Source organism: Plasmodium gonderi (genome assembly GCF_002157705.1).
Source record: "Plasmodium gonderi DNA, contig: Chr14, whole genome shotgun sequence".
NCBI classification, from domain to species: Eukaryota; Apicomplexa; class Aconoidasida; order Haemosporida; family Plasmodiidae; genus Plasmodium; species Plasmodium gonderi.
Window position 1 is genome coordinate 2,592,104 of NW_021628939.1, and position 24,876 is coordinate 2,616,979.

The 24,876-nt window shown below is 30.0% G+C and overlaps 5 protein-coding genes across 5 annotated transcripts; 4 read left to right on the forward strand and 1 right to left on the reverse strand.

Moving 5' to 3' along the window:
- Positions 1-1,160: 1,160 nt before the first annotated feature.
- Positions 1,161-3,150, forward strand: PGO_145470 (hypothetical protein, conserved; the record flags this gene model as incomplete). The annotated part of the gene is made up of 3 exons (XM_028690537.1): positions 1,161-1,191; positions 1,652-2,034; positions 2,221-3,150. 3 exons carry the CDS (start codon positions 1,161-1,163, stop codon positions 3,148-3,150), a joined length of 1,344 nt encoding a protein of 447 aa, XP_028546338.1.
- A 2,474-nt stretch (positions 3,151-5,624) lies between these two features.
- On the reverse strand, positions 5,625-11,808 carry PGO_145480 (hypothetical protein, conserved; the record flags this gene model as incomplete). Its single annotated transcript, XM_028690538.1, has 2 exons — positions 5,625-7,745; positions 8,467-11,808. 2 exons carry the CDS (start codon positions 11,806-11,808, stop codon positions 5,625-5,627), a joined length of 5,463 nt encoding a protein of 1,820 aa, XP_028546339.1.
- Positions 11,809-16,444: 4,636 nt separating this feature from the next.
- On the forward strand, positions 16,445-18,465 carry PGO_145490 (hypothetical protein, conserved; the record flags this gene model as incomplete). The annotated part of the gene is made up of 3 exons (XM_028690539.1): positions 16,445-16,617; positions 16,858-18,178; positions 18,346-18,465. 3 exons carry the CDS (start codon positions 16,445-16,447, stop codon positions 18,463-18,465), a joined length of 1,614 nt encoding a protein of 537 aa, XP_028546340.1.
- Positions 18,466-20,374: 1,909 nt separating this feature from the next.
- PGO_145500 (hypothetical protein, conserved) lies at positions 20,375-21,743 on the forward strand (the record flags this gene model as incomplete). The annotated part of the gene is made up of 2 exons (XM_028690540.1): positions 20,375-20,420; positions 21,157-21,743. 2 exons carry the CDS (start codon positions 20,375-20,377, stop codon positions 21,741-21,743), a joined length of 633 nt encoding a protein of 210 aa, XP_028546341.1.
- Positions 21,744-23,210: 1,467 nt separating this feature from the next.
- Positions 23,211-23,588, forward strand: PGO_145510 (ubiquitin-like modifier HUB1; the record flags this gene model as incomplete). The annotated part of the gene is made up of 2 exons (XM_028690541.1): positions 23,211-23,316; positions 23,473-23,588. The coding sequence occupies 2 exons, from the start codon at positions 23,211-23,213 to the stop codon at positions 23,586-23,588; spliced, it is 222 nt and encodes a 73-aa protein (XP_028546342.1).
- Positions 23,589-24,876: the final 1,288 nt, after the last annotated feature.

The window sequence follows — 24,876 nt, forward strand, 5'->3', positions numbered from 1 at the left end:
TATGCATACGCGGATATATTTATATACACTCCTTTTCCTGCATGCACAAAAATATGATTGCCAAAATATGATACTTCTTTTTTTGCAAAACAAAAAGCCAAAAACTGTCATAAGAAGGTTCCTTTATTGCTTTACTATGGATGTAAAAGGAGCAACATAGAAACAGTGAGGAAGCAAAACATTCCATATATTATTACACGGGCGAAATTTTGTGTTCTGCATCATTGTCCGATTTTTCGAAAATGTGTTCAAATTAAAATGGCTCTCATAGGGAATGGGCCTACTTTTTTTTTTTTTTTTTTTTTTTTTTTTTTTTCAGTTTCACACATAGTATTACATACATCTAACAATTTTTAATATAAAATATATTAGTAGCGGAGCTCAAGCTTATGCTATGCTATATACTATGCTCTTTTATTTGTGTATTATATATCCACACTTGATGCTCAATTTTTTAATTATAAAATAATACTGTCCCAAAATTTTTATTTTTATTTTTTTTTTTTTTTGGGGGAAAAAAATTATAATTTTTTACCTGACCAAGTCATAAACTTTTTAACTTCTATAACATAAAACTGTAACTTGTACTTTTTTCTCCTTTCCCGTGATTTTTTTTTTTTTTTTTTTTTGGCCTTTTTTCTTCCCTTAAAAATGTGATAACAAAGTGAGGTTAAGCAATGTAAAGAACAAAATAGAAGAATGTATTTTTATTTTATTTTTTTATATTGTTCCATATTTTGGGTATGTATATGATTTTGACACGCTAGCCTCTTTTTCGCGCATATTGCCTTTCACCTTTTCTAATTTTCACATTTTCTCAAATTCTCTACATTCCATGCTGAATTAATATGTCATCAACCAACTGTTTCCCTCCCATTGTAAGTCTTGACAATTTTCGCTCTTCCTTTACGCAAAAAACAAAAAGTCCTTTTTAATCAATCTGGCTAAGAATTGAAAGTTACAAAAAAAACTCTTGCCTTTCGTCAGAATAACGTTCAGCGGTGTAATAACATAATTGAAGTAGCATCCATTCTTACAGAGAGAAAATACAAAATAGAACAAAGCAAAGAAAAGAACAGCAAAAAAAAAAAAAATAAAATAAAATAAAAAACAAAACTACAATATTCCCCAATCGGACAAAAATCAACTTCACAGTAAGTATGATAACTGGGAACGGTATCATATTCCTAGGTACTGGACGAAAAAGAGTAATGCAGTACATGCAATTTTGTAATGCAAGATAGACAATTCATAAAGTAGAAAAAAAAGAAAAAAAACGAATATATATATTTATGTTTCGAGAAAAAAACCTACCTTCAAAACAAACATATCATATTCGAAAACTGTTTTGTGTCACACCTCCTTTTGGTATATTTTTACGCGAATTTTTGTCTCCATCTTATCGTGATATAAAACAGATGAGATGGTGATATGCACTCATAAGGGGTGTGAATACGGATATGCTTGAAGAAGGATAGTAGGATTGTCTAGAAAGCACACGGAAATAGTTTCGCTCTTCCTATGGAACTTATAGCATCAAATGAGCATGCACACTCCTTTTTTCTCAGTCATCTTCACCTCAACTGATTCGTCTAAATCGCTTCGTCTAAACCAATTCGTCTAAACCGCTTCACCTCAACCCTCTTCTCAGGTACAGGTTCATCATCTTCCACGCCGAAATTATCTCACATTTTCAAAAACTCCAAAATTCTATCGAATAAGAAAAAAAGTTATTTCGAAAATTCAGAATTGAGACAGGAAGATTTTGAATTTGTAAACAAATTTGTTGATGATTTGGTGTCAAAGGATATAGAATGCATTGATCAACTGAATGACTTATATTTGAAAAAGAAGTACTTGGATTGCCCCCAATTGAAATGTTATACCTGCTATGATGCATTAAATAATAATTCAAAAAATAAGAGAAATAATATTTCTGTTTTGGTTAAATCAAATGATTCTTATGTTCTAATTGACGTCGGAAAAACCTTTAGGGACAGTCTTTTACAGAACAGAGATAAAATTAACTTTTATGTAAGCATGAAAGAAAAAATTAATATACATCTTGGTGAAGTGATTCTGGTTGTGTTGCATTTTTAAGAACTTATTTCACTCTATTATTTTCAGAAACTTCTTTCCAGTGGATAGTATACATGATACATCCATTTTTTTTTTTTTTTTTGTTCTCTCTTTTTTTTGCACCCCTTCTTCTCCTGTTAGGAAATCAAACTAGAATCAGTTCTAATAAGCCATAGCCACACTGATGCACTGAATGGAATAGATGATCTGAGAGATCTGCAAGAATATAACAAAGTAAAAAAGGGAGATGTTTTTTATTACACAACGGAGGCCCCAATTAATGTTTATTTGAATGATGTATCGTATGAACGTTTGCGAAATGGTTATGATTATTTGGTTAAAAAAAGGAAAGAAAATATTTTTTTTTCAAAAATAGCAGCCCTTAATCTTCAAGTTATAAAGGATAAAAAATACAACAAACTGATACTTGAAGAAAAGAACACAAATAAAATAAAAGATGGCACAATTTGTACGCTAAAAGGGGATCAAAAGAATACGGAAAATAGTAAGGAGAAAAATAAAATAAAAGATGAAAAGAAAATTAAAAAAGGGTGTGGCGAAGACGAAGAGAAGAATATGAACCGGAAGGAAAAGGAAGAAGAGTTGGATGGAACATGTGTAAATATACACACGTATGATAAAAAAGATGAACATGGATATGTGTACACACAATTTGATAAAGATAAACGAATAAGATTTATTCCCTTTCAGCATGGAGTTAATTACATATGTATTGGTTATATTATAGGAGAGAATAGTAAGTTGGTGTATATTTCAGATTGTTCATATTTACCACCAAATGTATTAGATTACATAAACAAAGTAGGACCGACTGAAGTATTAATAATAGATGCACTGTATTATAAAGCAAAACATTATTCACATTTTTCCTTGTATGAAAGTATAAAAATAGCCTTACAAATTAAACCAAAGAAAGTTTATTTTATTGGAATGTCTTGTGATATAGAACATAATATAACTAATTTATTTTTCAACAAGTTATCAAAAAAATACCCTGATATTTCTTTTTCCCTAGCACATGATGGTTTATTCGTACCGATCAACTTTTAACGTCCGTTTGGAAGAGCTTCGAGTGATAAGTTTCATCTTTTTCATGGTTTGTGGGGATACAAGGAAGTATGTGGCCCAACTGGGTATACATATATACGCATGGCAAATGTACAGACACATGCACACACATACACAGCATATAGCGTGTAGCATGAAGTACAATTACTTGAATATTTATGAGACAATTGACGGAACTGCTTTAAAATAAAGAATGGGCATTTTACTTGCATTGCACTTTATCACTAGTCACATTTATATAACGATATGTACGCATTTGAAATGAGCACATAACGAATGGTACATACGCCACTTATTTATATATGCGTGTGTATGAACATGCTATCGCAGAGGAGACATAAACTTAAAAATGATTGTAAATTTAATTACACTTTTGAGGGAAAATATAAAAATATTTTAAACGTGTGCTTACAAAATGATTATATTTTTAAAGATATATATATATATATATATATTTATATCTATTTTCATTTATGTATATTTTTTATTTTCCTATCTTTTTTAATTCCAAAATTTTAAAATAGTTCTGGGAAAGTAAAAAAGTGTCCACATTCTCTTGTCACCATATTGATGTCTGATTTATGCTACATTTTCTTTTAATTTTTTTTCCCTTTTTTAATATAGTACCACTACAATTTCTTTTACAACACTAAAATTTAGAAAAGAGCTAAAAAAAAAGAAGCAAAAAGAAGAAACAAGAATGAAAAGGCTCGAATGTGGACGTATGTATAAATATACATATTTGCGAACACATGTGTCATGTTTTAAATTTGTATTCTTTAAATTTTTGGGAAGAAAAGGCCGTTCATCATTTTATTTCGCTAGCCAAAAAAAAAAAAAAAAAAAAAAAAAAAAAAAAAAAATTAGTTTAACGCACAGCATGTAAAAATATTCTGAACGGTCATAACATTTATCACTTAAAATGTTGACAATTGTAGGTATCAAAATTTTTTAAATTAAATTGTTCAAAAATCTAACCTACATAAAAGCACTATGCGCATTTTTTTTTTTTTATTAATATTGTTTTAAAGCTCATCAAACGACATGCCTATTTTTGTGTGAAATATATAGAGTATCATACATTCCCCAAGTTTAAATGCAGTAAATGGGAAACCTTAATGTTATAAGCAGTGTTATAAGCAGTACACTTTGGTGGATTCTTTTGAAAATTATATTACAATAAGTAACATAGAGACACAGCCCCTTTAAATTCACAAATAAATAGACTTTAAATGATGATATAACCTTATTTTCTAAATTTGCACTTTCTTTCTCTTAAGATGAGGGGGAAAAAAAAAAGAAAAAAAAAAAACTTCTGATATCTTGGATAATTTTTAAAACACCAGAACAATGAAGTTTTCCCTGCAAAAATTTTGATGATAATCTACTGATACAAAAAAAGAAACATAGCTACAATTTATATGTAACGCAATGAATTTTTGAAAATATGATTCCCAGTCTCCCCTAATAATTTAGTAATTCTCCTCTCTTTTTTTTTTTTTTTTTTACAAATGTGTCTGTCTTATCTATTTCTGTAAACTGCAACTCGTAAAATTCTTTCAATTTTTTTTTTTTTTTTTTTTTTTTTTTTTGTGATAATTATTTTTTTATTAAATTCCAAAAAATTAAAGGGCCAGGTAAAACACGTATAAAATGTACGTTTTAATTCTTCTGGATCAAAGTTAAATTGGGTACCCGTACTCAAAACGGTTTTCTTATATATTAGACGGGGTACATATATATATGTATATATACATATATTAACGGTAATATTATCGTGTACATGTACGGTTTGCGGATATATGCTCGAACAAGACAAGGAGTTATTAAAAATAATGTATGGAAACAAACAAAGGGTGTCATGTCAATATGCTGACTTTTTTGCATATACATTCTTTTTTATAATTAAAAAAAGGGAAAATAAATAAAATGGAAAAATAGGAAAAGATCGACGTCCAAAAATAGTAACGTGATAAAATAGTGAAATAATAAAGTAAAAATTATGTATCAAACATAGGTCTGTTTTTTCCAAAAAAATTAAAAAGGAAAATTAAAACAGTACACTAACACATGCGTGTGCAATAGACAAATATGAATTCTAAAAATTGGGAATAATTCCAGATTTTTGAGATTTATTATAGTACAGTTCCTTTTTTTTTTTTCTTTTCTTTCTTTCTTTCTTTCTTCATTTTTGCTCTCTCTCATGCTTATTTTTCTCTCCTCTTCACCCCTCGCGTCACACTCAGCTGTGTAACAAAATTGATAAGGGTATGTATATGAAATAAAAAAATTCTACTTCAAGAAGCACAAAAAAATTAAAAAAATAAAATGGCCATTTAATAGGATGATATATGATGGATAATGCTATGTAGTATATATATATATATATATATATATATATATATATATATATATATATATATATATATATATATATATATATATGTCCGATAAAATCAAGGAAATTCTTCAAACAAAAATGGTAAATCGCTAAGGGATGAAATTTTTACAGACATTTTAAAATTATCATTAATTATGTCACAAAGAATTTGTTCGCTTTCTTGGGTGTACTTCGTCAAGTTAGCAGAAATATCGGCTAATGTTCTTGAATTTCTAATTTCTTTTACATAATTAGAGATATCAATACATCTATCTTCCTTGAATGGAAAATTGGAATTTGTATTTTCTAAGGAAGTGGTAATATCATCTTCTGTATTTTCTCCATTGGAATTAAATTTTCTTTTTTTCTTTTGAGTATCGATAGAATCGTTGTTATCATTTGCGTTTTGATAATTATCGAAAGAATCTAACTCATCATTTCCATATGTATTGTTATTCTGGTTATTCATATAACTCAAGTTTCTCTTATTTTCATGAGTCTCATTATCAGGCTTGGTGTTACACTTGTTCATATTATTCGTGTCATCATTCCTGTGGTAATTATCATCCTCCTGCGACTTTTTCGCATCCTGATTATCACAAATAAAATTGTTTTTACTTAAACTTGTGTAAATATTAGAAATAAAATCTGTATGTTTGTTTAATTCTTCTTCCATCTTGGACAAGTATTCATCATTTCTAGCCTTGATAACATTTTCCACACCCACGTTAAACATACTGTTTAAGTTATCTGAATTCATAGTATTGTTTAAATTTTTAATCGAGTGGGACATGCTCCAATCATTTTTGTTGTTTCCATGAGAAAAATTATAATCTATCATAGTGTTAATTAAAGAACCTTTAATGTTTTTGTGCGCGAACAAATCTGGATTATCATTTTGTATATGCATTTTGCTTCCGTTCTCCTTACCAATAGGAGGATTTTCAAAAAAGGTGACAAGGTTGTTTTGCACGGAATAAGTGGGCACCGCTGCTTCTGCTGCTGCTTCTGCTTCTGCGTGGGTGTTAGAACTGTCACCCATTTTCATCATCTGTAACTGTTCTCTTGGAGGAAGAATGCTGTTATTATTTACCCTCTTAGGAACAGAGTCGATAATATTGTTAGTACACGGAGCGGTATTATTCCTGTGGTTCGTGTTCAGAATTTCCATGTTGCTTAAATTCTTTAGAGAGAAAATGTTATTCTTATTATTATCATTTGTGTAAAATGTATTTCTAAAAGATTCACTACACTCCGAAGGAACGAAGGGTTTAATTTTTTTTGGAACGATGCTTTTCTTACTATCATTTTTATTTTGCTTATTTTTTGTTTTAAAATATTCTCTTCTTTCCATAATTTTATGAACATGTTCAGGTATTACTTCAATCATTTCTAATTCTTCATCCATGGAAATTTCTTTCGACGTTTCATTTATTAATTTTAATTTTTCCATAGGCGTTAACATGTTCGTGTTAACAACATTTCCACTTTTTATATGTTTTCCTCCCCCATCAAAAAAGTTAGTGTACTTTGTATTAACATCAACATAGGAAGAAGCCCCTACTCCTACTCCTCCTATGATATTATTTTTCTTCTCTACATTATTACCCATGTTAGACAAAGTGAGATAAAATTTTCTCTTTTCATTTCCTCTTAATATTTCATTTTCATGATTTTCAAAAATTCCATCTTTATTCATTCGTTTGTTTAGAACATCTATCATACTCTTTACATCCTTATTCGATTCTACGGAACTATTCGATGCTTTCAAATTTTTTAAAAATTTCTGATTTGTGCTCGATAAGGTGTCATAATTTTGAATACAGTTAATATTTTCATCCAAAAAATTATTAACATTTTCAATGGTTGATGGGATATACTTGTTTATGTAATTTATATTTTTATTTATGCAATTTATGTTTTTGTATATTTGATTCATTTTTTCAAAATCTTCCTTATTTTCGAAGTTCTCTTCGTTCATAATATCTATCATCTTGTTGCAGTTTGGGTTCTTCTGAAACATTCCACACGACACGTCGTTTCCACTTTCTCCATGCCCAGTGTTGTTACTATCATTGATGCTACGATTGTTATGATTATTATCATTGTCCTTATTATCATTTTTACTTCTCTCGGGACAATTATTCAATCCTCTCTCCTTTTCACTTAACCCTTGGGGATTCACAATCGACATGTTCTCGTTCGTAATTTCATTTAGATTACCTACAATATTGAAGATTAGGAAAAAAACATGTCTGACATAGAGAATTAGTTTTTTTTTTTTTTTTTTTTTTTTTTTTTTTTTTTTTTTTTTTTTTTTTTTTTTTTTTCTTTTGCTCTTTTTTCTTTATTTTTTTTTTTTTAAAAATATTTTTTTTTTTTTTTTTTTTTTTTTTTTTTTTTTTTTTTTTTTTATTTCTTCTGATGTATCTACTGCTACTCCATAGGATGTTAACAAACGGTAGGAGTAAATTTCTTTTATTTTTTCTTTTTCTTTTATATATTTTCATCAGTGAGGATATCCTGCTTTTTTCTATTATGCTTACTTCTACCTGATGGTTTATTCGCTGTTGGTTCTTTGACAATATCAAAAATCTGATCATGTTCATGTGAGATATTATGGTTGGTCTCATGTGGATTTCTAAATAATGGCACTTCTTCATGGTTTTCTTCCTTATTTGGGTTCTCAGGATCTGCAAATGTGTTGAAAAGAAAATGGTGTTAGATTTATGATCCGTATATGGTAAAGCACTATTGCTGCTACTTGTTCACGTGTTATATATATGTATATATTAATGTATACACTTATTTATTTATTTATTTATATATTTATTTATTTTATTTTGCTTCATTTCAGTTTTTTCTTTTTCTTTGTTGTTGAAAAATGCACGTGTTTTTCGCTTTCACCATGTAGTTACAAAAAATAATAAAATAGTGTTACCATTCTGTGCATTACCAATGGATTGGGTGCTACAGCAGGGCCTTGTATCTCCCTCCTTGTCATTGCATATGGTATTTACACTAATCCTGTTTTTTTCATATGCGTCCCTGTCCGATGGTTTAACAATATCTGCATCTGTGTTCACATCTATGTTTGTTGATTTGTTAACATTATCGTTTGAAACATTCGTTTTTAAGTACTCCTCTTTTGCAGTTTCTTTATTAGGGTTCGAAAATATAGATGGGATAAAATTATTAAAATAGCTAGATATTGTCTTGCGAATGGTTTTCTCCTCTTCTGAGTCATTATTAATTCTTGTGATACCTCCATTTTCATTATTACATATATTTTGTTTCACTTGGACATTCGTTTTTTCTTTTTCTTGATTCATAAGATCTGTCGTCAGTACGACGTGACCATTTTCCGCCTCACTTTTTACAACATCAATTGCAGTCGTTATGTTTCCATCCTCTTCATTTACTTTTTTTCTCGAAATGGAACATGTATCTACTACTACTTCCCCCTCCTCTGTATGATCTATTTGTGTTTTATCAGATTTTCTGCTAAGTTGTATTGGTTTGTTTTGAGAATCAGGTACTATGCTATTAATATTAGACAAAGTACTTTTAAATTTCATAACTCCTGCATTTATATCATTAATATTTTCGAATTTCTGAAAATTTTTACTCACATCATTTTTATTGACTATACTGATGAGATTTTCCCCTTTATTTGGAAATCCAAAAATATTATTTTCCTTTTTATTTTTTAAATTTGTACATACATTTACAACCCCAGTAGCGTGATCATTACCTCTGTAATTGCAACTATCATTTATTAACTTGTTGTTTGTATTCACAAGATTCTCACTAAGGAGGAAATTACTTCTACTAACTTGATCACTTTTTTGCTTTGAAATGAACAAAGTACCACCATTTGAATTTCCATTAGGATCATTTTTCCCCCTCTGCAGCACATCCTCTAATGGTTGACTATTATTATTAACCAAATTCTTTGTGTTATTCAACAACTTACTGGATCCACTAAAAATGTTGCTACCTTCTGTGATATTTCCAAAAAAATTGTTGATATTGTTAATTTGTTTGGAGCTACTGATGTCTTTGTTTTTGTTGAAAAGGTTACTCTCGCTAGTATTATTTCCAAAGAGATTACTATCGCTAGTATTATTTCCAAAGAGATTACTCTCGCTAGTATTATTTCCAAAGAGATTACTCTCGCTAGTATTATTTCCAAAGAGATTACTCCCGCTAGTAGTATTTCCAAAGAGATTACTCTCGCTAGTATTATTTCCAAAGAGATTACTCCCGCTAGTAGTATTTCCAAAGAGATTACTCCCGCTAGTAGTATTTCCAAAGAGATTACCACCATTTGCTCTGTTAGCAAATAAGGTGCTACTGTTCCCTGTTGTGTTTCCAAATACATTGGTGGAGGTGGTGCTGGACTTACCAAATATGCTTCCACTATTATTAAACAGATTTGCATTACTTCTGACTTTTCCAAAAATGTTGGTACTACTCTTATTGTCGTTAGTATTATTGAAGAGCCTACTTTTTTCCACAGAATCGGGGCCATTTCGGCTACCATTCAAATTACTAGCGTTCGATAAATTTGAAAATACATTAATCTCATTATCTACATTAATGTTAGTATCATTGCGTGTAGATAATATGGTGTTCACTTCTTTAGTTTTGTTTGGACAGGCTTGATCGTTGATATTATTTTCCCCTTGTAAAATATTCGCACTGTTTGTTGCAGTATTTGATCGATTGGCAATAATTTCACCCTTTGCATTAGATGCACTATTTGTGCTGAATATATTATCAGATCCGAGATGCCCATGCGCACTGGAACCCCGAATAATGCCCTCCTTACTATAGTCAGTAGCAGGAGTAATGAAGTTATTACATGACTTGTTCATACTGATATTTAAATCATGACTTGAATTCTGAATATTGTCGGTTTGGTTAAAATTGGGGTGATTCCATTTGATCGCGTTATTAAGGTAATTGTTACTACCTCTGCTGATGTCACTCGAATGAGAATTAAATATTTCAACACCCTTGCTAAAACCAATAATATTACTATTTAGACTGTTTTTCAGACTGTTGCTCAGACTGTTTTTCAGACTGTTGCTCAGACTGTTGTTCAGACTGTTGTTTAGACTGCTGTTTAGACTGCTTTTCAGACTGCTGTTTTGATTGTAATTATTACTTAAGGTGGTTCCTACATTATTCTTAACATCGGCGTGGTTATTTCTGTTAGGGCCACCTTTCTGGTCGGCGCCCCAATTTTCCCAATTCACACTTTTGGAAGTAACAATAAAATCACTGCTGACAAATGTGCTAGGGGAACTATCGCTTAAATTATTATTGAATTGTGGCAAATTTTTACTCATATTTGCATCGTTCAGAGAGGTATCTTTACTTTTGTTAACACTTTGTGAAAAGTAATTTTTGAATGAATTCATATTCAAAGATTGACTATTCCTTACTACATCCATATTAAATGAATGTGTATTATTTTTCACGAGATTCCCGTTTATAGAATGGTTATTCTCATTTGGATATCCATTTAAAGCATTATTCTTCATAGCTGCAGTACTACCAACTTTGCTTTGTAGAAGCGTGTTAGTATCACTATAACTATTGGTTACATTGGTTTCTCTCACATTGCTTAGAGAATTATGGTTATGATGCACATCCCCTCCTCCATGCATATTCGACAATTCACCATTTCCAATGTTGCCATTACCATGATTATTAGCACGATTGATCTGATTGGTCTGATTAGTCTCTTGGAAAAGTCCATAATAATTATTTTCTTCCCTCTCGTCGCATAAATTGAAAGATCTAACATTATTCATGAAATCATCCTCCATCATAGTCTGGCCATTTTTTTCAAGTTCACGTTTCTTCTTTTCATTTTTTCTTCTCATAACTTCTTCAAACGTTAAGGGTGTGTCAAACATATTCGAATCATTTTCTAATTTGTTAATTACATTTTTTGGTTTAAAAGGGAAATTTGCATTTCCACTTTTCATTTGTTGAAATGGGTATCTAATGGGTCCTTTTACATGTGTGACTTTTTTATTCGGTGTAAAAGCATCGAAATTTTTTTTTCCTATTTTGTTAAATCTGACATCTTCCGTTTCGAATGATCTTACATTTTTTACATTATGAGAAAGGGAAAATAGGTCTTCATTTTTTTTAACTTCTTCTACTTTTTGCGCCTTGGCAATTTTCATCTTTTCTTTCAACAGCTGCAGCTGTTTCATTTTAGATTCATCGAAACCGTCCATTTTGTGCATGCAAAGAAAATACAATGTTAATGAAAAAGCTAACTTCTCCCCCGTATGTTTCTCTCTCTGTGTGCGTTCTACACACGAGCTGCGCTCATGCATCTGTATTTCGACCTTCGCATGTGTATAATGTGTAATCCCTAATCTGTGCACACGTCCGAGCACACACAAGAATACACACACGCGTATGTATTCTTATGCATAGGGCGTAATCAGGCGACGAAATAAAAATAAGCAAAAATGAGCAAAAATGAGCAAAAATGAGCAAAAATGAAAAAAAACATACAGAAATGAAAAAAAATGAACAAAAATGAACAAAAATGAACAATAATAAAAGATTCCCTAATCCTCATAAAAACAAATGCTCAACTTTGTTTCATATGGGAAAAATGCTCTAATTTTTACTCTGATATAACGAAATCCATTTATATCTCTTAATTTACTGTTCACGATTGTACATGAACAAAATATGGACATGTAAAAAAAAAAAAAAAAAAATTGCATTTATTAAGAATCACTCTATATATTCCTTGTTCTGATTTTTATCCTCTTTTGTTAAAACAAATAAAATAAAATAAAAAGAGATATGAAGTATACCCTGAGCTTCATCTATCTTCGAGCCTTAACATTTCGACCATTTTCCTAATCTGTTGGATAGTATATTTATCTCGTTCCTTCACACGATTCCGTTTGTGGCTCCGTTGGTGGGTCTATTTATCACACCTTTTGGAATATTTCGCACTCCTTGCCTATAATCCTTTTCCTCACACATGCAAATTTGTTAATGTACGATTCCTTCATTTATTTTCTGTACGATGGTGTATGTATTTTCCATACTAATGGGGTGTGTGTCACACACAGTTATGTGCATATGTGTGGAGGGCATGAGACATGCAAAAAAAAAAAAATTCTGCTGAGCAAGAATGGCAGACTTACAGAAAGTGGTAGCACTCATGCGTGTGGTAAGAATGGTATGGAATTACTTGGGGAGGTGAGATGCTACACACATAGGTGTACTAGTCTGCCTGACCTCCTTTTGTATATGCATATATATATATATATATATATATATATATGTGTGATCGGGCGAATATGAACAAAAAGGTTCGTACATATGCGTATGTGCGGGTATGGAAACACGTGTTGGAGTTATATCTTCTCATGGGCTGACAAATATATGTACGTATACATATGCACATATATATGGCAGTAGAGAGTCGGTTGAAATATATCCCTTCTTCGTTTTTGCTGTATACTTGAACTCCTTTAATGGGTATTCATCAAATATAAGACTCTCTGTTTCCTTCTCTTTATGTATATTTACACATTATATATAAATGAGTGTGGTGTGCCAAAATAGGTATTCTTCAAAGTAACAGTGCCACGGGAAAGAAAAAGTTACACATATTTTTCAATGTTCATAAAAATTGTATAAATTCCATAAAAATTGGGGTAACAAAAATGCTTGTAATTTAGCAATTAGCAGTTAAGCAATTAAATAGTTAAACATATGAGAAGGGAAATTTATATGCACAAAAAAAAAAAAAAAAAAAAAATGGAGGCGCAAAAAGTATACACATACGAGTATATGTTATACGAATATATGTCATACAAGCATATATTATACGTGTACATATCATATATGCATATATTCATACTTGTATGTTTAAGCTATGTACATGTATACATATATATTTAAAAATGAAAATAATAAAAAACGTGCATATACACGTGTAATGATCATGTGTACATATAACTTACGAGAATGGCAAATATGTAAATTTAGTTTCCCAAAAAAAAAAAAAAAAAAAAAAAAAATTATACAAAACTTGTAGATTAAAAGGATTATTTCATTTTTTTACACTAGAGAAATGTACATATTGTGAAAAAGAGGGAAAAAGTTTATACAAAGTTATTCATATCCCACTATTTGACACGCTCTTAGAAGGTATGTGGTTCATTTGGTAAATATGAACTATAGCACACATATGATATGTGGTGAAATCCATCAAGCGCTATTTTTGTATACTTGAATGTAAGAGGAATGAAAACACTTTTACCAATATGTTTTTCCAAAAAAATGTGCATATTCTTCCCTTACTTGGTAAGAGCAAATTTTTATGCTACTCATACGTTGTTATACATAAAATCAACGCGTCTAATTCAGCATATGTAAACATATATTAACATTCGCAAAATAGAAAATTCGTGGAAAAGATGAAAAGGAAAAAAAAAAAAAAAAAAAATGTGTAAAAAGAGATATGTTTGTTCTTATGTATGTTCTTATGAATGTGCGTGTGTGCATGTATGTATATATGTAGAGGGGGCAGGGGGTGGGAAGTCTATTCGGTGGGAAATGAGGACATGCATACGTGGATACGTGTCATCTGCACGCAATCCTTGGGATGCATTATATATATATATAGCACGAAGTATGATACATTCTATGCTGGTATATGCAATTGTTAGGACTTTTCAAAGCCGTACTTAAATTAAAAAAAAATAGCAATACAGAAGAAAAAATCACGTCAAAAAATGAAAGAGAACGAACGTCAAAAGTACCGCCGATGAGGGGGGCAAGAGGGAAAAAAAAAAAAAAAAAAAAATATTTCACTAAAATTTGAAACCTCGTTTGCTAAAAGTGTAACATGGAAAAAGGGGATGCCTCATTTGGTGAAGAAAACAGTTTATGTATGAATATACCATTCGATAAAATGGCACGTGGGAAAATGAAAATAAAAAAAAAGGCGAAAAAAAATAAAGAACAAAGCAGGTAAAAACAGCAACAGTAAAAATCACCGCAAGTGGAAAAAAACACAGCAAATAAAAAACAGTGCATGTAAAAAAAAAAAAAAAAAAAAAGAATGCAAATAATAAAAAATCAAACAAAAAATATCATATAATAAAAGAAAAAAAAAAATGTACACGGAAAAAAATGCAAACAAAAAACAATCCCAAAAAAAAAAAAAAAAAAAAAAAAAAAAAAAAAAGGGCAAAAAAAAAAAAAAAAAAAAAAAAAAAAAAAAAAAAAAAAAAAAAAAAAAAAAAAAAAAAAAAAAAAAAAAAAAAAAAAAAATGTACACGGAAAAAAATGCAAACAAAAAACAATCCCAAAAAAAAAAAAAAAAAAAACAATGAATAATATATGAAAAAACACAATCGTGAAAGCTGCTGTAGGGGGGGGGGGTAAAACTGCTAATATCAAAATCTCCATGATATTTGATTGCTGCTTTACAACAACTCTGACGTTCTACATAAGGCTCATAAAAAATAAGTGTTTTTATTTTATGCTTATATTTATTTAGGACCATTAGGTATTTTACTCAAAAATGCTCTATCGGCGGGAAGTAAACATTTATTCAAGCCTGCAAAAATCTCACTCGGTCCCTGTTTGTTTATTTTCTTACTTTTACGGGTGTTGTAAATTATGCAAGAAGCCAAAAAAAAAAAAAAATATCTAATTTTTTTTTTTTTTTTTTTTTTTTTTTTTTTGCTACAATAATGATAAAAGTGTAAAACTTGTAGAGTGCTTGCACTTGTTATTCTCCCTCGTACAAACAAACATATATATATATATGCCTCTACCTATATGCACGAATATATGTATATATGTATTATGTACATATATGTACGTACGTATATATATATATATATATATATATGCAATCCCTTAAGCTTGAACAAGAACAAAATACCGTAGTAGTGCATGTCATATAATAATCCACTAATTTTATTTTCAAAAAATCAAACTCTATATGAGTTTTATACAAAAATACACAAATGTTTGCTTTTTATTTTGTCACCTTCATGAATGAAACTATTACAAAGAACAAAAAAAAAAAAAAAAAAAAAAAAAAAAAAAAAAAAAAAAAAAGAAAAAAAAAAAAAAAATATTGTACAGGTGTGGGGAGGGGGAGAACTTGTCATCATACAACCGTTTCAAACATTTACATAATTATTAAGAAGTCGTAATGTAACATGAAACTAAAAATATATTCATATTATTCACTTGTGTTTTTTTTTTTTTTTTTTTTTTTTTTTTGTTTCTTAATAAGAAGAAAATAATAATCATAAGAAACAGTAGTAAGGAGGGGGATGGTGTTTTTTTGAAAATATAAATTACGCTTTTCAGTTAAAGAAAAAACACATAGTCCAGAACTTTCCAAAAAAAAAAATAAAATAAAACAAAAAAAAACCAACATATTATATTTTGGAAACATATTACAAAATTTTTACACAATTTTATTTTTAAGAACTTACCAAATTAACAACTTTCCGTGTTTGTAAACTTTTGTAGAATATATAAATGCAAAAATGTGGAAGAACAAATGTTTTCCCACTTAGTATTTCCTGTTTAGAAAAGTTTTTTAATTTTATATGATACTACCATATAAGGAGATATATACCAGGAAAAAAAAAAAAAAAAAGAAAAAATCTTGTACTTACACTTATGAGGAGTACAGTACATTAGAGTCTCCTGTCCGAAAAGGTTGCGGGCACATATATATGTTCAAGCATCCTGACACTGTAACAACATTCTGTCAAACGTTTAATCTACACACATACACACACACACACACACAGAGGTTCAGAGAAACAGCGCCATTTATTTGCTATTCCTTGAGAGAGGCCCAACATGAAGGAGGAAAAAGGAAAACGAATAAACACAAAAGATGTTAATAAAAAAAGAAAAAAAAATAAAATAAAAAATAAAAAAAGTGCAAAGAAGCCAAGTGATATTGTAAGCTGCATAGCATTTTTGCCAAAGGATAAAAAAAAGCAAACGAGGGGGAAAATCGATCGGCTTAGGTATAACCGAAAAAAAAAAAAAAAAAAAAAAAAAGAGCAGATATAATAAGAGAAAAGGCGTTATCATGACTGCGACCAGTTCATGCATATCATTATATGATTATTCATACAAGTAGACATGTGAGTGTGAATATACTTTTCTTTGCTTTTCTTTGCTTTTCCGTACTTTTTCCGATTGCTGCTTTTTCCACACATGCATACTTCCTACCTCTTGTAATGACAACGCACACCTGTTTACAGCGAATATGATGAAACGAGCGATTACGAAGAAACAGAAGAGTCCCAAAAAAAACCTAGAGATGAATCATATTCTGATATGTATGATACGTGGAAAAATATATTTAATGACGAAAGGGAAAACAAAAAAGTAATAAGAGAAGATACTATCATAGAAAACAATAAAAAATATATATTCGAAGATGAATTAAATATTGAAAAAAATGATGCTTTAATTCTTAATGGAAAAATATATAGTGATATAGGAACATTGGAAATTCATATTGTTAACTACGATGAAGATATCTTTAATATTTATGATGATGTAATACTTGACGACTACCCCATATGTCTGGAAGTTATAAATGAATCATATTATAAAAATAAAAATATTGTAGCTATTGGAACTATGAAAAATGACATTGGCCTCTGGGACATTGGCAACATCGACACACTGGAGGCTCTCAGTTATTTGGGTTCCAATGATGTGAATACGAATGGGCAAAAGAGAAAAAAAAAACAAAAGTTTGGTGATATCGCAAAAGTGGAAGAAGCGGATGAAGTGGAAGAGGGAGATGAAGTGAAAGAAGTAGACAAAGTGAAAGAGGCAGACAACGTGAAAGAGGCAGACAACGTGAAAGAGGCAGACAACGTGAAAGAGGCAACTCATGCAGAAAAAACAATCCACGTGAACGCAAAGACGGATGGAAAGTCCCGACGCAGGGAAGAAAAAAAAAAAAGGATGAGGGGAAAAAGAAAAGAAAGCGAAAACAACCTGCACGGTCACACAGAATGTGTAACATGCCTTAATTCGTCTAAATTAATACCAAATTTGTTGTGCAGTGGATCGAAAGATTGTTCCATTAAATTATGGGACCTATCTAATTTGACATTTTTACATACGTTTAAATTTCACAAAAAAAAAATTAATAATGTTTCATTTCATTCGAAAGAAAGAAATATTTTATTTTCCACCTCATCAGATAAAACTTTAAAAATATATGATATAAGAAAAAATACAGTTGGGCTAAATATTAACTTGACCTCTACTCCTGAATCAACTATTTGGAATAAATCCATTGAAATGGAAATATTTTCATCCGATGTTGATGGTTACATAAGCAAGATAGATATACGCTATGTTACAGAATCGTCTTCATTTTTTTCACACAATAACATTAACAGATTTAAGGCATTTGAAAATTCATGCATTTCTCTGCTTAGTACCTCGTACCAAAATTTGACCCTCGCAGGATCTGAAGATGGTCTTGTGAAAGCATACGATTTTGGAGTTTTCAGTAACAACCAAAGCCCGAAATGTGTATACACGAAGAATCTTAAAAGAGTAAGATAGTGCAAGAAAGGAAGAAGAAATTCTTGTGTATATTTTTTTTTTTTTGCACATCATTTTTTTTTTTTTTTTTGTGCACGAACCCTCCCCCCACTTCTCTCCTCACAGTGCATATCAAATGGTGTGATAATCTATTCGACATTCAACCCTTTTCTCCGTAGAACCTGTATTGTATGAAGGATAACGAAGACTGGCCAAATGTAGTATTTTTTGGGTGTGATAAACTGTATGATTGGAATATGAACTTGTGCAAGGAAATAAATGAATACTTCAAGTTATGAGAAGGTTAAGAAAAAAGGGAATCAATGATGTAGTGTCCTTATATCACATCATATTTAATGCTTGTTCTGCATTTGTTTTGTTTTTCATTGAAATCTGTTACTTTTCTTTATATTGTACAGGAGGAGAAGAGTATTAGGCCTTGCACTCCATTTTTAATGAAAACGTTCCAAAAAGGGAGAAAAAAGTGTGAAAAAATAAGGAAAAGCGTAAAAAAATAAGGAATTTTTTTTTTTTTTTTGTACTACAACAAGAACACTCTAGTGGTCATTGCATTTTTTGAAGTTGTCACAGAGTATTTGAATTTTTTTTTTTTTTTCTTCTTTTTCCCCCTTTTTTCCCTACCTCTTTTTTTGTACCTTCTGGAGTAAAAACTATTTAACGCAATCATAATTTTTTACACGCAAAAAGGAAAAACTTGGCTTTGCCCATTTAATATTATACATATATGTGTATATAACATACTGCATAAAAGAACGTGTAAAAGCTATTGACGTACCTTCTCACCCCAAACATCACTTATCTTTTTTCAGTAATTGTCTTGTGAAAACCAAATTCATATTTTCAAGAATTTGTGTGTAGATATTGGTACTGACACTAAGTCTGTGCATAAAAAAAAAAAAAAAAATAAAATGTATATCTGGTTAGTAGCTCTCGGAGTAAAGTACATATATATATATATATATATATATATATATATATATATATATATTCCCCTCCTCTGTGTGTTCCTTTCACCAATTTGATGTTGCGATGATTGACACGCACAAATGACAAAGAAAAAACGTAAAAGTTAAAAACATACATTTTACACAAACATATAAGCATACAAACGTACAAACGTACAAACGTACAAACGTACAAACGTACAAACATATAAACATACAAACGTACAAACGTACAAACATACAAACGTACAAACGTACAAACATACAAACATGTAAATCAATCAGATATATGTATGCAAAAATAAACTTCCTAATTTCCCGCCCAATTTGTTGGGATATCCCAAAAGGTGAAAAATTTAGGGGAGGGTAAAAAATTTTAGAAAGTTTCGCTCCAACTGATTTATTAACCTTTTGGAAAAAAAAAAAAAAAAAAAAAAAAAAGAAAAAAAGAAAGAGAGAGAGTAATTTTTTTTTATATGTCCTAAAAAGGTATGGTGGTATACATGTAAGGTTCACAAAAAAATATTGCTATGAAATGTCAAAGGTGTGGTAAAAACAAAAAAAAAAAAAAAAAAAAAAATCGTGCAAACGCGTAAACTAACTAACAGAGTACATTTTTTGTGAGAGCAACGATACCAACTGTACATATTTTCTTTCTTGCGACTTAAATATTCAAGCGTTCTTTCACTACTACCTAATAGATTAGAAGATATACATTATTTTCCCTTTTAAATTAAAATTATTCTTTATTAGCTGTAAATTTTTTTTTTTTTTTTTTTTTTTTTTCATCCTTTATATATGTAGTATTTATTTTTGCATTCTTATAGTGATGTAAAACATTTATTTATTTATTTGTTTGTTTGATTGTTCATTTGTTTCATTGTTTCCTTGTTTTATTGTTTCATTGCTTCATTGCTTCATTGTTTCATTGCTTCTTTGTTTCACGGTTTCATTGCTTCTTTGTTTCACGGTTTCATTGCTTCATTGTTTCACTGTTTTATTGTTTAATTGTTTAATTGTTTGATCGTTTGATTTTTTTTTTTTTTTTTTTTTTTTCCTCCCCTTAACTTGGAAAAACGATTTTCTACGAACTGGAAGCGTTTTAATGAATAAAGTGAATCTGTAATTAATCCATTTCGAAAGATTGACAAAGCGTGTAACAAAACTGTCGCGAAATTGCCATTAAGCAAAGAAAAGATTATTCTTAATACTTACTAAGTCATATCTAAAAGGAAATAAGAAAATGGGATCCGCTATAAGTCATCTCCGATGGGTAACCAACATAGCAGGTTAGAAAGATCCACTAAAAGTATTCATACATGTTAAGAGGAACAAATGAAAAGTGGGGAGAGGAGACGTGTGAAGTTTTGTTTTCCAGTTGGTGTGTTTTTTTTCTATCACTGTATGTGGAATGAGGCGAAGAGGAAGAAATAGGGCAGATATTATATCCCTTCTTGTATGTGAACAATACTATTAGAGGGATGACATCAGCATCCGCTGTTTTTTTGGAATCAAAGTGGAAGCCTAGTGGAATCTGAGTGGAAGCCACGTGTCAACCCAATTGTATACATATATGTATATCCTTTTCCTGTATGCATTTGGATATATCCACTTATACATACATGTAAATATTGTGTGTACATGGAATACTTTTATGCCCATGTTGAAATGCTTACAACGGGTTCTTCCATGATTGCAAATTTAGATCCCTTCAAATAACAATTTTGCATAGGGAGAAGAAGTGGTGAACGGAGGATGATGGTAGTAGTAATAGTAGTAGTAGCAGTAGTAATAGTAGTAGTAGTAGAAGTTCCTTTCTCCACTTGCTGGGAAAAAAAAAAAAAAGAGCTTCTACAAAATATGGTTTTCCTAGACGTTATATTATGGATCCATTTGAGAAATGACTTAGGCTGCATTCCCACATTTAAACTAAATTTTAACATTACACAAATTAATTAAGAATGCATTTTCACCATTTTCTTCCGCTTCATCTTCTCATTCCGCACTTACCTTTCCTTACTGCAGGCATATCAAGCTTAGTAATTTCGCTTTTCCCAAAAGTTATTATAAAAAATCCACAAGTTCTTAGACCACTGTTAAATATAAGTTGGGGTTACTTATTTGGATCCACGTTTTGGTTATGTTTGTTTTCTGAAGTTGGTTTGATAAGGAGTTGGAAAAACATGAAGCGTATACCTATTCCAGAAAATGCAGAAGAAGCAAAGAAACAGTTAGAGGAGATGAAAAATTCGGAAGGAGATTTTAGCAGAAGAAGAGAAGACTTTCAATATTTTTTTAGCTTATCAACCCTTTTTTCGGGCATTTTATTATTATCAACCGTTAGACTTGCAAATCACAATGTTCAGTTAAGAATAAGTTCTACAATTGTTGCCTTGTCATGTTTATTAAACAATTTATATTTTCAAAATAAGGTGCATAGTTTGAAATTAAAGAAGGAAGATTTATACAATGAACTAATCCAGAACCCCAAAAATGAAACAACTATTGCAGAGATTAAAAAAAACAAAAAAGATTTTCACATATACCATGGGTTATCGCTTCTATCTTTGTATATTTCCTTCCTTGGTTTAACTCCTTACATTTTTACTTAATCGTCTATTGTTGCATGTGTGTACATATCTGTATTATGTTCCCATGCACGTGTATCCTATTAACCCCCCGATTTTTTTTTTTTTTTTTTTTTTCTCCCGAATTCATTTGAACTCATAGAAATTGCGTTAAGTATGACGCAAGGAAAAAAGGATAGATGGGTTCAAGATCTTTCTTGCATATAAAATATGTGCATATAAACACGTTAATGCATGCGAGCCTCGTGAAGTTTACATTTTATTAGAATAATATAGATCTGCCTCCTTTTTGTTGTGTGTATTTGTGGAAATACGTGTAGGAGCTTTTCCATGCATGTGCATGCCTAAGTAAAATCTTCCCATTCGCATCTACAAAACATACGTGGAGAGAAGACCCACTTATACGTGCTTAAAAAAAAAAAAAAAAAAAAAAAAAAAAAACTCTTTTTTAACAAAAAGAAAATTTTTCATTTACCCCAAATATATGTATACGTGAAGATATACGTATATATGTACATTTTATAAACTATTTTAAGAAAAAATAAAAAAAATAAATAAATAATAAAAAATAATTAAACGCATGCAAAACAATAACAGTTTGTTGGATCACACAAACATATCTATATATACAGTAATAAAACACGGGATATGTAGAAGAGCCAATTTTGAAACAAAATATCATGTTGAAAAAACAGGACTGAACAAAGTGTGAATGAGCAAAATTGTTCTACATAATGTTTTTCTTCAATTCTTTTCTTTTCGTTCGTTCGTTTTTATCGTTCGTTCTTTTCGTTCTTTCTCTTCTTTACCTTAGATAGCTTTATTTATTTATTTTTTTTTTTGCAACTGTCCGTGCATTAATAAGCCCCTCCCACTTTCAAGCACATTCCAAAGGAAAGATTGCTATATTATATAAAAATCTTGCTGCACAAATTTTTGAATGTACAGGAAAAAAAAATAAAAATTAATACCTTATTCCCATTGTGAAAACTCTCAAATTTTCATAAGTTTGATGAATATATAGCTACATTTATTATTTTATTTTTCTCCCCTTTCCGCTGATTAAGTTAAGAAGCAAATGTTAAGGTTATTTTTTAGGGCTTCATTATTATATCTCATAAGGTAAGGAAATTCCACCAACTATCACTATGCCATAATTTTTTATTTTTATTATTAATATTTTCTTATTTTATTTTTATATATTTCTTAATTTATTTTTATATTTTTTTTTTTAATTTATTTTGTTTTTTTCCATTTTGTTATTTCCCAGTTGAGGAAATTAAGGTATCCCCGATACGTGAGAAAAATTCAGGCAGGCCCAAAGACACAAGAGGGACAAAATTAGGGACAGAGTGAGTGATTTTCGATTTATGCATAAGAAGATAAGAAAAAAGATATAGCATTTCTGTTAAAATATCCCTCGCAGAGTTATACATTTGTTAAGGAGTTCTTTTCCCCAATTTAGGAAAAAAAAAAAAAATAAATAATAAAATGATAGAAATAATACTCAACGATAGATTGGGCAAAAAAATTAGAGTAAAATGCAACCCCGATGATACGATTGGAGATTTAAAGAAGTTAGTGGCAGCACAGACGGGTAGGTTTTCTCGTTTCACCATTTTCCGCAACCCGTGAAGTTGTGCGAAAAGATATATATATATATATATATACATATGTTCACACCCCCAACTATTGTATATTACCTCCGCATGAAAGGCAAGAAACGGATATTTATTCCCCCCCCCTCATTTAGGAACAAGAGCTGACAAAATACGAATACAAAAGTGGTACACAATTTACAAGGATCACATAACTTTACAAGACTATGAAATTAAAGACGGGATGAACTTGGAGTTGTATTACAACTGAATGAATGATAATGTATTATTCAGTTATATATTATTCCACGTAAAATTTTCTTTGAACATATTGTAAAGAGAAAAGACAGCGAGGGGAAAGAGTGAGGGTGGATAGGGTATAGCGAAAAACTCAAGATACCAATGATAACCCCTTTTTTTTTTTTTTTTTTTTTTTCATTCTTTTCATTCCATGTCCTTTTAAGTGAAACATAAATAATGGAATTTTCTTTGTAATATATAAGAAATAAATAAAAATGTAATAGGGGAAATGACATAATGAGTTGTAAATTTTCTGATAATAACACACTAAGTTTAAACAACATTTAATGATTTTTTTTCTTTATATTTTATTTTAATTTAGAACAATGTAAAATTTTTTAATGTGTGTCTTTTCCCCGCAACTTTTAATTTTTTTTTTTTTTTTTTTTGGTCTTCGTTTCTTTACTATATATAAACAATGTTATATATATACGCAACAAAAAACATGCTTTTTTAAAAAAAATATTTTATCGTTATATAGTTTTTGTAAATACAGTTGTTTTCAAAACATATTATATTTAATGGTCTCTTTTTTTTTTTGCACGTTGCGGGGGCGTGGTTGCCTTACGAGAATTTTTCTTAATTTAAGGCTTATGAGATTTGGGGTGTCCCTATTATAAACTGGTTTGCACACGATAAAAAAAATAAAGAAATTTTTCTAATTTTGCAGTTTTGCAGTTTTGCAGTTTAGCGGCCTTTTAATGTTGCAACTTTGGAATATTTTTTTCTTTTTCCAAACCGAAGGGATGATATGGGGGGGGGGAAGAAAAAAAGGGTTTGTTTTTTTAATGCTTGGTTAGGTAAGCGGGTGTGACGTTCCATTCTGGGAAATTAACACAAATTGTAATCCAGCTGTTGTACGAGTTCTCACTCCAACCAATTGCGATTCTCCCATTTTCTGCCATGTCAACCTGGATTAACCGCATGGTTCACAAGGGGATCTCGGTTCGTAAGGACTAAAAAATATATATATTAACATATCACTGATAACTTTTTTTTCCATGTTAACACTTTTATGTTCGCTTTTGTCACATTTTGTCACTTTTTTGTCACTCTCTCAGTTCATTCGGACTTGTGCGTGATGGCATATTCGTGTTGGTAACACCTGTCACTTGAAAAATCTTTATTTTTTTATTTTATTTATTTTTTTTTTTTTCTCTTATCATGCTCACTCCACCATTCAGTATGTATACACAAAATACCCGTAATTATTTTTACACTATAAAGTTAGCAAATATGTAAAAGTTAAATACTTTTTT